The sequence below is a fragment of the Acinonyx jubatus genome, chromosome E1 (genome assembly GCF_027475565.1).
Source record: "Acinonyx jubatus isolate Ajub_Pintada_27869175 chromosome E1, VMU_Ajub_asm_v1.0, whole genome shotgun sequence".
Lineage (NCBI taxonomy): Eukaryota > Metazoa > Chordata > Mammalia > Carnivora > Felidae > Acinonyx > Acinonyx jubatus.
The window spans coordinates 17,167,361-17,185,275 of NC_069397.1; the positions used below are offsets into that span (position 1 = coordinate 17,167,361).

At 54.2% G+C, this 17,915-nt stretch overlaps 1 protein-coding gene across 14 annotated transcripts in view; it reads left to right on the plus strand.

The window, feature by feature from the left end:
* The window catches only part of MYO18A (myosin XVIIIA), a 102,168-nt gene that overhangs the window by 8,623 nt on the left and 75,630 nt on the right, over positions 1-17,915 (plus strand). For all 14 annotated transcript variants that reach the window (XM_053212438.1, XM_053212439.1, XM_053212427.1 and 11 more), the window contains exon 2: positions 4,164-5,242. In XM_053212438.1, coding sequence (XP_053068413.1) covers positions 4,244-5,242 — 999 coding nt within the window. In that variant the 5' untranslated portion in view covers positions 4,164-4,243. The remainder of the gene's footprint in view (positions 1-4,163; positions 5,243-17,915) is intronic.

Genomic DNA, 17,915 nt, shown 5'->3' on the forward strand with positions numbered 1-17,915 from the left:
GGAAGGTGACAGAGCCCAGGTCTCTGGAGACGTGAGCTCTGAGGAGCATAGGAGCGGCTGTACTGTAGGTTTGACCCGGACAGGGAGGTTGCAGGTAGCCCCAGACAGGCTTGGAGGGATGACGGTGGGGAAGGGGTACCTTGTGAGCTGTGTGCCTAACAGTGGCAGGACAGGGATGATGAGGGAAGGGCTGAAATGGGCTCAGTCTCCAAAGGCTCCAGGGTTGGGATGAGAGGAGTACCTTTGGCAGAAGGTTAATGAACAACCTGTGTCCACAAGAGACTTAGATGTTTGGAATTTTTGAGCAACAAGAGACCAAATCATCCAGCCCAACCTTGAGCAAAGTGACAGGCTCCAGGTCCCCTAGCGATTTGTTGGCAGATCCAGGCCTAGATACCAGGTCTGCTAACGTTCCTGGCCAGCGCTGTCTCCTGTGCTACTGCTGTGACGGTGTGTGGCTCCTCCCTGTCACAATCGCAGCAAGGAGCAAGCTTTTGCCAAGACACGGATTTACATTAAATTACTTCTCAGGGACCTTTCCAGCCCGAAGGTTCTAGAATTCTGGGACCTGTTTTCTGTTGGTGCTACACAGGTGTCTAGCTCCCAGCAAAGAGCCAGGGTTGGGGAAGGATAGCAGAGTAAGAACTGAAGACCAAAAGAAGTGTCTTGGGGGGAGAGCATTGTAGGCATTGGGTTCTGTGTGGTTGGGCTGAGGCTGAGGCCAAGATACTCATTTGTGTCCTTCCAGTCCCCAGGGTGGATTTCTTTCTTCATTTCCCACACAGGTACCCCTGGAGTCATCTTCTTTTTTTTTTTTTTTTTAAGGTTTATTTTTGAGAGAGACAGAGACAGAGTGTGAGCAGGGGAGGGGCAGAGAGAGAGAGAGAGACAGAGAGAGAGAGAGAGAGACGCACACAGAATCTGAAGCAGGCTCCAGGCTCCAAGCTGTCAGCACAGAGCCAGACGTGGGGCTCGAACTCACAAACTGTGAGATCATAACCTGAGCTGAAGTCAGACGCTCAACCGACTGAGCCACCCAGGTGCTCCTGGAGCCATTTTTTAAATCATCCTTTTAAAGGGCACCTGGGTGGTTCAGTCAGTTAAGCATCCAACTTAGGTCATGATCTAAGGCTCAGGTAATGATCTCACGGTTCGTGAGTTCAAGCCCCGCATCGGGCTCTGTGCTGACAGCTCAGAGCCTGGGGCCTGCTTCGGATTCTGTGTCTCCCTCTCTCTCTGTTCCTCCCCTGCTCACACTCTGCCTCTCTCCTTCTCAAAAATAAATAAACATTAAGAATTAAAAAAAAATTTTTTTTATTAAAAAAAATTTTTTTTTAATGTTTTTATTTATTTTTGAAGGAGTGAGAGACAGCGCATGAGCAGGGGAGGAGCAGAGAGAGAGGGAGACAAAGAATTTGAAGCAGGCCCCAGGCTCTGAGCTGTCAGCACAGAGCCCGATGCGGGGCTCGAACTCACGAACCGTGAGACCATGACCTGAGCCGAAGTCGGATGCTTAACCGACTGAGCCACGCAGGCGCCCCCACCCCCCCCCCCAATTTTTTTTAATCAGCCTTTTAAGACAGTGCAGGAAGTGATGGGTGAAGGGTAAGGTGGGCAGTGACCAGCCGAAGATCCCACGTCTTGGTATATGGTATGTCTGTGCCACACTCCATCAGTGTTGAGGAGGAGAGAGAGAGAGACTCCCCATGTCAAAATAGAGCCCATAAGAGAGGATGCCTGCTGTCAGGTACTCCCCCATCCCAGATCAGTCCAGACTCCGCAGGACAAGTTTGCCCCTGGCTTTGCACTTCTTGGGCCCTAGATTTCCTGTCTTCCTATTTCCAGGTACTGTGCATGGAGCATTTCGAACCAAAAGGTTCAGAAGGGGCTTTGTCTTACTAGGTAGAAACAGGTCAGAGGGGGAAACGGTGCCTGTTAGATCCACAGGGAGCTAGTAACTGGGCCAGATTCCCCATCTCTTTGGATATGCTCTACAATTAAAGATTTCTGTAGAATTGTGCTGCCCAGTTCAATAGCCACTAGCTGTTGAATACTTGAAATGTAGTTAGTCTGAAGTGAGATGTGCTCTAAGTATGACATTCACACTGGATTTTGAAGACTTAATATGGAAAAAGGAATGTAAAATATCTCAATATTTTTCTTTTTAAATTTTTAAAAAATGTTTATTTATTTTTTAGAGAGACAGAGAGAGACAGAGCATGAACATGGGAGGGACAGAGAGAGAGAGAGATACAGAATCTGAAGCAGACACAGAATCTGAGCTGTCAGCACAGAGCCCGATGTAGGGCACAAACTCACGAACCGTGAAATCATGACCTGAGCCGAAGTTGGACACCTAACTGACTGAACCACCCAGGCGCCCCTCAATATTTTTCAGAAAGATCACATGTTGAGACGACAGTGTTTTGAATATAGCTACATTAAAGTATATCATTAAAGTTAATTTCACCTGTTTCTTTTTACCTTTTTTAATGTGGCTGCTAGACAATTTTATTTTATTTATTTATTTTGAGAGAGGGAGAGAGGGAGAGAGGGAGAGAGAGAGAGAGAGAGAGAGAGAGAGAGAGAGAGAGAGAGAGAGAATCCCAAGCAGGCTCCACACTGTCAGTGCAGAGCCCCATGAGGGGCCCATGAGATCACAACCTGAACTGAAACCAAGTGTCGGACACTTCACCGACTGAGCCACCCAGGCACCCAAGACCATTTTAAATTACACATATGACTTGAATTGTATTTCTGTGAAGAGTACTGCTCTAGGAAGAATACACTGGTCTCACAGGAACCTATGGATCAGGGTGCTGGACGTTGGAGGAAGCAATTAACCGGTGCACCAGGACCCTTGGGAGTTCCTGGCCTGAAGTCATCCTTGGCATTGTACCTGGGCTAGGGATCCATGGGATGGAGGAGCCTGGAGGGCCTTACTTGATTGTGGCAGTGGGGTACACGGACAGGACAGGCCTCCCCAGGTCTTGCAGAAGGTCCTTGCTGGAAGGAGTGAGCTTGTCAGTCCCGTGTCTAGAACTCAGAGGGGGAGGCCTTCACAGAGAGAGAAAAAAATTTCATTTAATTTCTAATTAGGCGGTATGGCCTATTTCTCCTTCTTGTTCGCTGCTGGTTAGAACTTGTTCCCTGGCTTGCAACTCCACCCCCACCAGGTTTTGCTCAGTCCTGTCCCCAGTCGGGTGGGCATAGGGGCAGAAGGCTGGCATCGTAGGCACAGGTGCCCTGGAGCTGGCATTCTCTCTCAGGCTGCCACGACTTTCTTCCCCAGGCTATATTTAGTTGTTGGTCTGGGGAAAAGGATATGAGTTTTTCAGGATCCTGTTTATCCAGCAGACCCACCCCCACCTCTCAGCTGTCTGTCCTCGGCTCAGTGTGGAACTTCCCCTACCCTCCCTGCTTCACTTTGGGCGCCGAGGACCTAGAGAGAAAACAATATTTGCCATGGGATCCCACCACTGCCACTCACTGGCTGTGTGACAACTAACAACATACTTAATTTTCTGAGCCCTGTTTTCTCATTTGTAAAGTAGAGATAAGGATCCCTCCCGTGCAGGGATGCTGTGAGGTTCGAATGAGGTAATGCGTGTAAAGTGCCCGGCAAGTGGTAGCCATCAAATCAGGGTGGGTTCTTTGAGGTCTTCTGTCAGGCGGTGGCTAAGGCTGCTTCCGTGGGGATCACAGGCTTAGGAAAGAGCCAAATAGCATGTGATGTCTGTTGCTTTACTGGGCTATTGGCTCTGGGGAGGTGGTGGCCTTTGTGTTTGAATCTTCACTCGGGTACCAGGTTAGCTTGATGGCGCCCTCTTGCCAGGAGGTCACATCTCCCAGATGCCACCTCTGTGCACACCTATCAGGGATTAAAGGCAATGACAGACTTTGGAGTCTGGGCTTTTACAACCCTATCTGAACCTCAAGGTTCCTTATTTGTGAAATGGGGGTAATCACAGACCTTCCTGGAGCAGTGTTATGACGACTGGCTTAACAGAGACGGTATTGTATAAAACAGAGCACCTGGCGCGTAGGGAGCTAGCTCTCAGCGACCACGAGCTGTGCTCATTAGTTGGTCTGGTCTGCACTGGAGACACAGGAAGAGGCTCCTCTCGAATAACCTCTTTCTCTCTCTCTGTTTCTGTTTGCAGCAGCGAGGCGGGGTACCAGGGCCCTGTGCTAAGCACCCGTAATCCCCCAGGGGTGCCACCCCCAAAAGCTGTACCCCACCATGTTTAACCTAATGAAGAAAGACAAGGACAAAGATGGCGGGCGGAAGGAGAAGAAGGAGAAGAAGGAGAAGAAGGAGCGGATGTCGGCGGCAGAGCTGCGGAGCCTGGAGGAGATGAGCCTGCGTCGTGGCTTCTTCAATCTGAACCGTTCCTCCAAGCGTGAGTCCAAGACCCGCCTGGAAATCTCCAACCCCATCCCCATCAAGGTGGCCAGTGGCTCCGACCTGCACCTGACCGACATTGACTCTGACAGCAACAGGGGCAGCGTCATCCTGGACTCGGGCCACCTAAGCACCGCCAGCTCCAGCGATGACCTCAAGGGTGAGGAAGGCAGTTTCCGCGGCTCTGTGCTGCAGCGGGCGGCCAAGTTTGGCTCCCTGGCCAAGCAGAACTCACAGATGATTGTCAAACGCTTCTCCTTCTCCCAGCGGAGTCGGGATGAGAGTGCCTCAGAAACCTCCACCCCTTCCGAGCACTCTGCGGCCCCGTCCCCGCAGGTGGAGGCGAGGACTCTAGAGGGACAGCTGGTGCAGCATCCCGGCGCAGGCATCCCTCGGCCAGGGCCCCGGTCCCGAGTGCCTGAGCTGGTGACTAAAAGGTTCCCGGCTGACCTACGCTTGCCCCCCGTGGTGCACCTGCCACCGCCTGCCCTCCGGGAGCTGGAGCTGCAGCGACGGCCCACTGGAGACTTCGGCTTCTCCCTGCGCCGCACAACCATGCTGGATCGGGGCCCCGAGGGCCAGATCTACCGGAGGGTGGTTCACTTTGCTGAGCCCGGCGCGGGCACCAAGGACCTGGCCCTGGGGTTGGTGCCGGGTGATCGTCTGGTGGAGATTAATGGGCACAACGTGGAGAGCAGGTCCAGGGACGAGATCGTGGAGATGATCCGGCAGTCCGGGGACAGTGTGCGGCTCAAGGTGCAACCCATTCCGGAGCTCAGTGAGCTGAGCCGGAGCTGGCTGCGGAGTGGCGAGGGACCCCGCAGGGAGCCAGCCGATGTGAGTGTCCCCGTGGGCAGCTGCGGGGGAGCAGGGATTTGGAAGTGTGCTTGGGCGGATGACTGGGGTACTCGGGAGTTGAAGTCACGCCACTCCTTGGCCCGAGGGACAACTTACCTGGCCCGCAGGGAGGAGCGACCTTAGCAGGGGCTGGTGCACAGTGATACAAACTTCTTGATGCGAGGGTTCGGGGTTTGGGCACCATGTTTCCTGAGCCCTAAATTGGGGTGTGGAGGGTAACACGTGCCACTTCAGATGAGAGACAGTCCGGTCTACTTGTCCAGCCCGGTATCTGGAGTAAAACGTAGGATTTCCGTGTTATTTAGATACTAGACTTGAAAGAAAAAGATGGACTATTTCAAATCAGGGCTGTCGTGGAACTTCTGGGATGTGCAGCTGTTTTGCTAGCTCTTGGGTAAGATGATTTCAGACCTCCTCTTGCCCTTGAGTGAGGAGTTGAACAGGAGGTAATGTTGCAGCGATAAGCAGGGGCCAGATCATGGAGGACCTTGCAAGTCATGATAGGAATTTAGATTTTATCCCAGTGAAATGGGACCATTGTAGGGTTTGAAGTGGGGTTGGGGGGAGTGACTGGACCTGATTTATAAAGATCACCTGGGCTCCAAGAGTCATTACTACCTCTCCTGGAAGAAGAAAACACCCTGGAGATGCAACAGGTGTCAAGCCTACAGAAATAGTCTGACCTGACTATCCGTGAGACCCCGCTCAAAACAGCAGTGGAAGGGGTGACATAGGCGTAGAAGAGATTTAGATTATATGTATGAACGGGTCTCCAGGGGGACAGCGATCTCTAAGCCCAGGGGTCTTTTGACTCCACCTATAGCGTGGCTACATATCAGTTTGGAATGTCCCACTTAGAGACAGCACATGAGGACAAGCTGGCCTCTGGCCATCCCTGCCTCCCAGCTGTCAGGTTTTTGGACTGCCCAGCTCTGGTGCCTGCAGCCTGACCAGTACACAGGCTGGCCGGGACCTCTTTCAGCACTAAGTGACCAACCAGATGTGTCCAAGTCGGAAGTGGGAGGAAATGCTAAGGAAGCAGGCAGAGTCCTGGTCCTAGCTTTCTCTCAGGGAGGGGAAGTGGATGCTCAGATGGCCTGGGGGGCCTGGGAGCTGCAGGGTCAGAGTCTGGCAGGAAGCCCTGGAACTGGGTTCGGGACCTTCCTTTACTCGGGGCCTGGTGGAGGTCAGGCAGTTTTGCTAGTCAGGAAGGGGTAGTGCATGGGAGGGAGGCTGTTGTGGGATCCGCGGAAGGACCTGGCCTCATTTATTCCGGAAACTCACAGCGAGCACCTACTGTGTGTTAGCCACCAGACTAGACTGAGCTCAGGGAACCACAGTGTAGAGGGAGTGGTCTTTATCTTAGAACCAAAGCCCATGCTATGTTGCCATGCCTGTCTACTTTCTCCCAGGCTAACATTGCTTTTAACAGATGGAATTTTCTTCTTAAAGAATGAGTCCCCTAGGGGACTGTTGCCAGCTCCCTGCTGAACCACAGCACAGGCCTTTGTGGGGCCCTGGGCCTGGCATCCCAGATGCTGTTTAGTCTTCTCTTTATAGCCTAGGGATCCTCTTGGCATCTCGTATTTCTCGGCTACTCTCCCTTCCCAGCTAGCTGCTGCTCCCCCCATTCCTGGGGAAGTGGATGGTTTAGCTTTGGAGACCCTGGTACATTCCACACTACAGCTGGTATCCCCGAGATACCCTGGCTTGCTCTGGCCCCCGTGGGGCAAGGGCAGAAGTGCCCAGAGGACTTCCACAGAACATGCTACCCTCACGAGTCTCCCAAGAGCCATCTGAGAGAACAGCGAGAAGCCTAGAGCTGAGGAAACTCCCCCGCCCCCAGCTTCCCCTGCCTGGCAGGTGGCAGGGACTCCTGCCCCAGCAGAGAGGAGCAGAGTGAACCCAGCATCCTGGCTTCCTGGGGCAGGCCTGGAGTGGGTCTGTAGTGGCTGCAGTTATCACCCTCCATCTCCTTGTCTTCCTCCCACTCCCACTCCGGCTCTGGCTCCTTTCCTTGGCAGCAGTTCTAAGCTCACTTCCATGCCAAGAAGAGTCTTCCCATTTCCTCTGGGCTCCCAGGCGGGGCACCCTGACAACTCTGGCCCCATGAGGACACAGCTCCTGGCGGCCACCCTGCCCGTCAGGTCATCCATCAACTGTGTCCACACCGCCTGTCCCCAGGGAGCTCTGAGGGAGCTGGCTGGCCATCTGTTCTCTTTCTGCTACACAGATGGAGACCAGGCCTCATGGCTCCTCTCCGTGGCCTGTTCAGAAGGCCCCAGGGAGAGACAGCCCCTCGGGTTTCCTTCTCACATGATGTGTGTCCAGAGTGCTTGGCTCACACCTCCATGTGTCCCTGTAGCTGCTAGCAAGGTTCCACTGGGAGTAGGGGTGAGCCACTGTAGTAGGATAGACATGGGGCCTGATGGAAATCACTCAGCAGGACTGGGAGGAGCATTTCTTTTCCGCCCTCCACTCTTCCACTCACCTATCTATTAAATAAACATTTGTTGAGCACCAACTGTGGGCCAGATCCTGGGATCCAGTGGTGACAGCACATAGTCCCAGCCCTAAGGAACTCATAGTCTGGTGGGAGAGATGGTCAAGTAACAGATGACAATGCCATTTGAGAGGCTCCCCAACAGGGGCCAGTACGGGGCCCTAGGGAGCCCTGCACAGAAGAGGGACTCTAAGTACAGTCTTGGGAGTGATCACCGGGAAAGCTGACATCCAGGTGGGAGATGGATGCCGGAGAGGCAGGTGGAAGTGGAAGGCCGTAAGAGACACGTGCCAAGACCTTGAGGCTGGAGAGAGAATGACGCATTTGGGGAATAAGGCTGGGGGGACATTGCATGGGGGAATGAGTATTGAGAGAAGTGGCAGAGGAGGCAAGCAGGGGACAGGTCACGAAGGCCCTTGTGAGCCAGCCTAAGGAATGTGAACTTCAACCAGAGGACAAGAAGCAGCTCACTCAGGGAGTGATAGGAACAGATCTTAGAAAATCTCTCTGGCTGTTCATGAAGAATGCTTCTGGGTGTAGCAAGGGCAGCCATGGGGAAAACAGCAAAGGCCCTATCGTCATCTTAGTAGAATGAATGGAGGCCTGTGCTTGGGGAGAAGCAGGGGCAATGGAGAGAGAGATCAGACGTGAGCAACTGAGGGACTGTGTAGTCTTGGTGACCGACCAGTGTGGGGGATGGAGGAGAAGAGGGGTCGAGTGGGATGCATCTTTGGAGGAAGATGCTAAGTTCTTTCCTTGGCTTCTCAGGGAAAGTGTTTTGGGCCATCTGGTTTGGGATCAGTTACTCTTAAATTGTCTAAAGGCGAAGCGTTCCCTGAGTCTGGTGTCGGTACAAATGAGGATCTTAAAACCCCAGTTGGATCAACATTCCTTTCTCCTCTTCCATGAATCTGAGTGGGAAAGTCAAGGGCCCACTGAGAAGGAAGAGAGCCTGGGAGAGAGGAGAGCCAGCCCCTTCTGTTTGTATCCTTGTGGGCCCATCGCAGGGAGCAGGAGTGTAGGATGTTTCTGCTAAGCTCAGAAAAGCCCAGCTGGCTAATGTGGTTGCCCCCCCTCTCCCCACCACCAAGGAGCTAGCCTGCAGGGGACCCCTACCCAGAAAGCACTACTTCCCTGAGCTTCGAAGATGTGGTGGGAGGGGAGAGGTGTGGATGTAAAAGAAGGCGCCCACCCCTTCCCAGTCAGGTCTACCTCCCTGGGCTCTATGTAGCTCTCAGGCATTTACCGGAGATCTGTGATTCAGTTTCTCCTCGCTTTGGATGGTGGGGTTTGTACTCAAAGACTATAGGGCTGTGAGGTTCCTTAAAAAGGTTGTCGTGTCTGTGTAAACCACCTGCTTATGTAGAGTTGTGTAAACCACATTTGTGGACTTCAGCAGATAGTGAACGCTTAGGAAGATTGGTACCTTTCCCTCTGCCCAAGCTCCAAAGCCATCCAGGGAAGGTAATTTTGCAGTTTCCTTAATTAACCCATCCTAGTGCTTTCCCATCTGTGCTCCTGGTAAGGTTTTCTTTCCAACGGGAACTCATGACGCTTTTGTCCAGACTCTGTCCCTGTGGCCCTGTCCTCAAAGACAGCCAGCTGCAGGAAGCGCTGGGATGCTGGGTGCTCAGGCCTGCAGATGGGACATCGGTGGCCTGGCAGGAGACTGGCCAGTTGGGGTTGCCCACATCTGGGAGAAGGGCAGGGGCCCCTTTGCCAGGAAGCCCTAGACCCCTGGGCAAAAGCTATATGACCCTCACCAACCTTGTCTCCAGGACCCTGGTTGGGTGGTGGTGGTGGGGGCGGGGGTGGGAGGCGGGGGCGGTACCTGCAGGAGTGGGGATTGCAGGATTTCAAGGAGAGACTGAAAAGTCTGCTGTTCCAGGTCTGCCAGGCCAGCTTCTGAGCAATGGGCTTTCCCAGGGGCTTCTGGTGGTGGAGGTGCTGGGTGCTGCCCGGGCTCAGTGTTCTAGAACGGCTCTCTCCCTAATGTTGCTCCAAATGATCCCCAGAGATGTTTTTGTTTTTTGCTGGTTCGTTTTAAACAGAAAAGTCTTATTTCATTTGGTGCCAAAGCTTCAGGTACTTCTGACATCGGAGTCTCACCATGTGAGAGCTCTGGCTGGAGGCCTCAGAGTAGAACTCAGACTGAGTTCTTTTGATAATGAGGCGGCCAGTGGGAAGGTGTCCAGGGCATGTGAACTCGTGAGTAAAAGGTCTTTAGGAGCATTTGGGGGGTTACCTATCCTGGATTAGTGGGGCGCATGGGACCAGCAGCACCGGGTGGTGGCTAGGTCATTTCCATTCCGCTAGGTCTCCCTTCTCTGTCCTCAGAGGCACGTTCTGCCCTCTTCCCCGTGAGCTGCTAGACAGACTGCAGCCCCAGAGTGCCCTGGCCACCCAGCCCGTGGGTGGTGGGCACAGTGCCCAGGCCACATTGAACTGGGTGTGGGCACATGTCATGGTCATCTGTTGTTTTCGCAGGCACCGCTTGGAGCCCGGGGCGGGGGGGGGTGGGGGGTGGCGGGGGGGGGCAGGGCCTTGACTTGAGGTGGTCTGCACCGGCCCCTTCTGGCCCTGGCCAGAGCCCCTGTGCCCCCCCCCCCCAGTACCCCTGGCCACCCTGTCCGCAGCTCCCTTCTCATCTCTTATTTACATTGAAATGGTTCTGGAAAATACCAGATACGCAAACACCCAGACTAGGGGTGGGTGAGGAGTGGGGTGAAGGGGGGTGTGTGGCGGGTGGGAGCACAAGTATTTTAAAAATGCTGCAGATCTCTACAGCGTTTCCCAGAAACCACAAGCACGCGGTCCGCCTGCCAGCAGCGCTCCCGCCACCCCGCCACGCTCAGTCGCTGGGTTCTCCTCACTGTGGCCCGAGGTGGAGAGCAGCGTCGGTGGGGGTGGGGGCCGGGGACCCAGCCGGGGAGGGGGCTGCCTGGCGCCTCCATTGTCAGTCTGGGGCAGTGGGTACGCTGCGCCCCAGGCGGCCAGCAGCGCTGGGGGCGCCCGCCGTGCCAGGCAGGCGCTGCGAAGGCGTGGAATCTTCCTGGCTGCCCCCCTCCCGCTGTGCACTTTGGGGGGGGGGGGTCGGTGGGCAGCCAAGCCCAGAGTCCCCTCGTGGTGTTTGGCAGCAGCTTCTGTTCTGTTAAATACAGGGGACAGTGTCAGCAAAGCTTTTTTTTTTTTTTTTTCCCCAGTTGTTGGCTCCCGTTTGGTTGGGAAACTGTTTCCTCAGACCTGGGTCACCACTCTGGCTGCCTTCATCTCCCGCCATCGGTTTCTCAGAATCGGGAAGTGACATGCTTCCCTGGCACTCGCAGCCCGGCCGCTTTGCAGACTCTGGTGTAGGGAGGAGTGTAGGGTGTTTGTCCCACGTCCCGGGTGGCGCCCAGGACGGCGCCCAGCGAGCGCATGCATGCTCCCTGAGTGGCGTCTAGTTGATCTGGTAAAGGTTCCGCTGAGCAGAAATGCCTTGAGGGGAGAGCATGAGAGAGAATAGCCAAGATGAGGGTCGTGGCTGGCGTTAGGACTGTTCTAGCTGCTTTACATATATTAACTCATTTAACGTTCCCAACACCCCTTTGAGATAGGTATTACGATAATCTTTATTTCATACATGAGGATACCTGATTACGCAGAGGTTAAGGATAAGTACATTGCCTAAGGTTCCAAGGCTGTTGACTTGTGAGGAGTTGAACTTAGGGCATCGGCTCCTTGCACCTCACTGGTGTGCTGTCCGGGGCAGAGGACGCAGCATCTAGATATAAATCCATTGCCCGGCCCAGGCCTGCGTCCTTCTGATTCCTGCAGCCCCTGTAGGCGTCTCCTCCAGAAGGGAAGGGGAAGTGAAGATTGACTGGCCATTCTTGCTCTCGCTCTGTGGATGGTGAGCTGCAGGAGGGGGTGACTGTCCCTCTGTCTCTGCAGAGGATTAGCCAGAGGAAGAGAGCCCGAGTGGCAGCAGGTGGGATTTAATCTGGTGGGAGCTGGGAGAGGTACTAGAAAGCGCGGCTGCATCTGTCCCGGCAGTATTTGGCTGTGGTCCCTTGGAGGAGGGGCAGGGGCACCCTTTGCCCCTTACACATCTCCCCTGTTAGAACCTGGGGGGCAGGGATGGTGCCCCTTGCCTGTTTGGCCCTTACTGACGCTAGCACTGACCTCTGCGATAACTCGGGGTGGCAGGGTCCCCAGAGTGTCACCTCTGACCAAGAACAGGTCCTCTTCTGTCGCATAGGGGCTGCACGCTGTTGTTTCCTGGTGTGCACTGTGGGGGGGAGGCGAGGAGCATGGCCTGGCAGAAGGCCTAGCGGGTAGTGGGTGTGCAGCTTGGCTTCTTCCATTGAGTCCCTGCTGTTCCTTATGTCGATAAGACTTTTCCTTGCCCACCCTCACGCCCTCATACACATCGGCCCCAGTTTGAATGTCACTTCCTTAGGGGAGCCTTCCTTGACCTTCTCAGATGTCACGTCCGCACCCTGGCACCACCGCTTCCTTCTCCTTCATAACATTCACCAAGATTGCGATTAATGGGTTATCTTATGTCTCCAGTGCTGGAGACCTTCAGTGATATTTGTTGGATATTTGCTGAAGGAAAGAAGATGGTTGTCTGGCCAGGAAGTGGTTTCCCATTCTCTCTGCATTTACCGCAGTTTTGGTTTCTAGAACCCTTCCCCCAACTAGCGTTGGTGTTGCGTCTGCAGTACGTCACCGTGTTCTACCCGCTACCTTTACTCCCGACTCAGTTTCTTGTGGGCGTCTCAGCATCTCCCGCAGGAATGGAGGAGAGATGGGCTCTGGGCGGCCAGGAGCAGGAGCCTAGGGAAGGGGCTCTGGGAGGAGGGTCATGGGACGGCCTGTCTCCTGGCCCCGCACTGATATCTTTGGGAAGGCACCAGGCTTGGGTGAGAAGCAGATTTGGGGGCATACGGAGTCACTCTGTGCCCAGCCCGGGGGACCTTGGAGAAATGTGCTTGTCTTACTGGCTGCAGGTCTCTGAGGAGGTAGGATGTGGCCCAGCAGGGATCAAGGCTTCCTCTTTCTTTCTGCTGCTTGCCCTGCGCTGCCTGCGTGCTGGAATGTCAGCAGGCTGGGAATTTTCACAGCAAGGATTTTTCCCAGTCAGAGCAACAGATTCCAGCTGGAGCCTGGGGACAGCTCCGCATGGGCAGGGGCTGCCACAGAGGGCCAGGGTGCATGCTGGGGCACCCCAACGGCTCCCCTGTTGGGGCCTGGGCCTCATTCCCATCCTCCATGGGAAATGCAAACATCTGTCTCTGCTGTGGGTCCGGCGGAACCTGGGCTTCTGGAGCTGTGGAGCTCAGGAGAAGCAGTGGGAGGCCTTGGGGACCAGAAACTCCCCCTCAGTGAGGAGAGAACGTGGCTGGCCATATCCCACAAGCCTCACTTCCTCCAGCCGGTGAGTCAGGAAGGGGAGCCGCCTCGGATTCCATCTTCAGGTGGGGCCGTGGGCTGCCAAACCCAGGTTCTCTGGCCTGTGGGGACCTACCAGCCTTGGCAGGAGGTAACACTGCTGGCTTTGTCACCCTCATCTGTCCCCCTTTCTCTGGGCCCCATAATGCCTCCAGGACCTGGTTCCCTCTCTTAGCGACCCTTCCGGCCTCTGTGCCCCTTGCCCTCTGATCTCAGTTCTACCGGCCCCTCCCTTCCACTCCCATTTCTGCAAGGAGCTGACTCACTTCCTCTCTCCCTCCCCAGCTTCTCTCACCGCCAGGCCCTATGGCGCGCAGGGTACCCACAGGGAGGGGAGATTTCTCACAGGGCACCTCCCGGGCTCTTTTTCCTGGCAGTAAGACTGAGGCCGCCCCTGGCTCTGGGCAGAAGAGGGCTGGGGGGGTGAGGGTACATGGCTCTGGGCTGTAGGAAGGCCAGATGCAAATGGCCTTGGAGCCTTGACACAATCACGGTGGGATGTCAGGAAGCCTTGATGGGCACCTGCTCCGTATCACCCTGTGGGCTTGGTTCTGTAGAAGAAAAAGCCTGAAGATGCCATCCCTGTGATCAGGAAGCCTGTGCTTTCTCTAGAACAGAAGACATCTGCAAAAAGATAGATCTCAGCCCGGGGTGGCATGGGCTAGTGGCCAAGCAGTGAGAGCACTGTCAGGCAGGATGATACAGTCATGACTCTCTGTGACACCCAGTTTCATGGCCAGCCCCATCGCATCATGGGGGAGGTATCTGGAGATTCCAGGGCGAGGGTGAGGAGAAGAATCTGATACTGTCTCCCTGCTGGTTCTCCCTGCTGGGAGCCTGCCTCCTGCCTCTCCTGGCCCCTGCCTTCTCGAAGATCTGTGGACCGGCCTGGTTGTGGGATTGATTGCGGAAGCCGGCAGCAGAACAGCAGAAGGTTTCCTGCCTGAGTGGCTGGCATCTCCTAGCTTGGCCTCCTTGGAGCTATCCAGGCTGTGGAAGCCGGTGCGCCTGGCACTGAGGGCACTGGGGACGCAGCCTGTGCTGGGCCTGGCACAGCCTTGGATCCTCCCCTGCGGGTGGCCTAGATTACCTAAAGAACACAAGCACAGGGTAAGGTCGAGTCCCTAATCACTTGGCCATGCATCACGTTCAATAGAGGCCAGAGGGAAACTGGGCCTCCCTCCTGAGAAGCCTGTGGCTCTGCCATGGGCTGTCTTCCTAGAATCAAGTGACCGGCAACATTCCTGTTCCCCTTAGCACTTGGCTTTGCCTGGCAAAGAAGCCTGCAATAATCCTGATTCTGGCCTCAGGATTTCTGGACAATGACAGGTGTTTCATATTTAGATGAGGTTGGGGGTGACAGGCTGGAATGAGGCCTAGGTGTGGCGAAGGTGAAGGGCACCAGCCTGACCACCCCACCCCACATACTCTCACCCTTGCTGGTGGGAGGTGAACCGCCCCACACAGGCACGCGGATGCCTGTCTGTTGCTCCTCTTCCAGCCCTGCTTTATTGTTCCTCGCCACCACCCATCGCTACTTGGCCTTGACCTGTGGAGCAGAACCAGGCTTTGTGACAGAACACCTCGTTGGGAAATGGCTTGGGATACGCACGCATGCACGTGCGCGCGCGCGCACACACACACACACACACACACACACACACACACACTCACTCACACACACTGTAAAGTTCAGTCCGGGTATCTTTTTCTTTCAGACTCTTCCAAAGCATTTCTACCGTCAGCCTCCAGGCCTTCTAACCTGCCTTCATCTTCTCTGTCCAGACCAGAGGACTTGGTCTCTGGGGCAGGGGAAGGCAGAGTTTTCTGGCTTCTGTCAGGGCCCTGGGTTCCCCTCCCAGCCCTTGTATCTTCCTTAGCACGCTGGTTTTCAGGTCTCTCTTCTGTGCCTCTGAAAGAGAAACCCATTCTATCAAGCGTCCCCTGTTCTCCCCCCCTACTCATTCTCTTCAAAATCCAAAAACTGCGTATCTTGTTGTTGCTATAGAAACAGATGCTTGGCAAATAGGAAGTTGGATTGAAGGGCTGGTTTCGGTTGTAGGGACTGTTTTCAGCAAATTTGGGGAGGGGAAAGAAGAGGCGGGAGGCATAGGCAGAAGGGCCCACAAATCTGAAGTTGCAGATGATTATGTATATATTGTTAATACGTTGGTGTATATTGGGTACAACATGGACTCTGGAGCTGGACTCCTGGGTTCGAATCCTGGCTCTGCTACTTACAGGCCGTGTGATCTTCGGCAAATGATTTAATTTCTCTGTGCCTCACTTTCCTTATCTGTAAAATAAGAATGGTAATAGCACTTTCCTTGTAAGATTGCTTTGAGGAGTAAATGAATCAATACATGCAAATCACTTAGAATAGCGTTGTCATCATCATTAATCTGTCTCTAAAGTGCTGGGAGGTACTTGGTGCCTGGGAGTTTGATGGGCCATCTGCCCACAGGAATGCCACATGCCTGTTAATGACTCAGCCCTGCTGGGGAAGGGGGGGCAGGGAGCTTCACTCTTGTCCCCAGAATGGCGCTTTTACCCTCCAGGTGAAGATAGGGAAATAGGGCCCGGATTTGTCCACAGGTTTACTCAGAGCCACGAGGCAGCCACAGAGCATGTCCTGAGGCTTTCCCCTGGGCTTCCAAACTAGTCTGTAGTTTGATGCACCTTTAAAATTGTGCCACTTTCCCTTTCTCCATGACTGCCTCCAGTCAAATTCTTGGCTGACGCCAACCACTTTGGAATACCAGGCTTCTTCCTACCGACTTGTTTTCCAGTTGAACCACCAGACTCTACTTTTTTGTGGTCTCTCTACACCTTATTCTGCTTCTTCACGCCTGCCTTGCTTCTGGATCAGAGCTAAGTAAGAACTGAGGACAGAATGGAGGCACGGAAAAGAGAGGCAGTCCCGACCTACCAGTTCCTGGGTCTGTTCTCTGCTCCGTCATCACACATATGAGCCTGCCCAGACACTCGCACTTGGACTTTCTAACTACTGTAGCAAAACCTTTCATATGAAGTGCCTGTGATAGAATGTGATTGCTGTCAGATCCGTGTCCTGTTCCCTTGTTCCTGTTGAAGCCACTCTAGCCTGGCAAGCGAGCCCTGAGCTCCTTTCTCTACCATGTCCTCCTCCCCCGCTTCCTCATTTGGTTCTTTCAGCGAGTGACGCAGGGAGGTGCCCAGTTACGTTCCCTGTTGCCCCATGGGCAGGACTCCCGGCATGCTGCTCAGGACAAGGTTTTATTGGCCTCATTTGCCCTTGAAAGTTCAGGGTCTTGCTGGGACATCTCTCTCTGGAGCACTAACATCAGATGAGCCCGGCAGCGGGTCGTGTGGGGAAGCCCTCAGGCCACTACATTCCAGATGTCTTACCCATGCATGGTCCAGAGACTCTGCAGAAACAAGGAACGATTGTGCGGCACTAAGGGGCTTTCTCCCAGGCCTGGGATGCCTTGGAGTGGGGGCTGGCTTCCATTCAGCTTTGCCTTTTCAGCCCCTCTGCTTCTGGCTTCTGCTCCCTGGCTGGTTGTTAAGTTGTGGCTAAATTGTCTCCCCCTCCCCCATTTCTTCTGAGGCCTAGGGGTCAAGGCAAGGCACATGGGGACAGGAGTCTAAGCAGATTCTGGGGCAGGGGCGGGAGAGAACAGCAGGTGGTCGGGGGCAACACCTGAAGGAGTCTTTGGCAAGGAAGACCAGGATATGCTGAAAGGGGATTCTCTAGATCGGACCTGTCCAATAGGACACTCTGCCAGCATGGAAATGTTCAATAGTCTGTGCTTTCCAACTTGGTAGACATTATCCATATGTGGCTCTTGAGCGCTTGAAATGTGGCTGGCATGACTGAGAAACTGAATCTTAAAAAAAATTTTTTTTTTGGTTTTCATTTAATCAAAAGTGTTCCCATTGTTTCTTTTTTTTAATTTAAAAAAATTCTTTTTGATGCGTATTTATTTTTGAGAGCGAGACACAGAGCATGAGCAGGGGAGGGGCAGAGAGAGAGGGAGACACAGAATTGGAAGCAGGTTCCAAGCCGTCAGCACAGAGCCCGACGCGGGGCTCGAGCTCACAAGCTGCGAGATCACGACCCGAACCGAAGTTGGGCGCTTAACCGACTGAGCCACTGAGGCGTCCCTCCTGTTGTTTCGATTTAACTTAAATGTAGGTAGCCACACGTGGCTCGTGCCTACCACACCGAACAGTGCAGCTCCAGATAGCTCTCAGAAAAAAATGGTGGCGTGCTCTTGAAGGCTTCTCTCGTCTCGCAGTTCCCCTGATGAGGCCGGGGATGCTGGCCTTTTCCCTTCCTCTCGGGAAGGAAGGCTTGTCCACTCTGGCAATTTCTACACTTCACCAACTCTGGAATCCTGATGCCCTGGGGCCAACAGGTCCGTGGCTGTGTGCCACAACTGGGGCAGTGCTTCCCCACCTTGCCAAGCATGTTTTCTGCCCAGCTTTGTAACACACAGGTGCTCACATGCCCCAGTGGATTTGGCCGAGGCTGTTAATGTGGAGGTGGTGGGTTGGTAGGAAAAGCAGAAGCTTTTGCTTCTTTCTTCCTACTTCTATGGAGAGTGAGTTCGAACTTTATTTCTACTTTAAAGGACTCTAGAAACAGGCCCAATTAGGGCCTCCAGAGGTGAATACACAGATCCTCAAACATGTATTGAGTGTCTAGTGTTTGGAGGAACCGGATGCTTC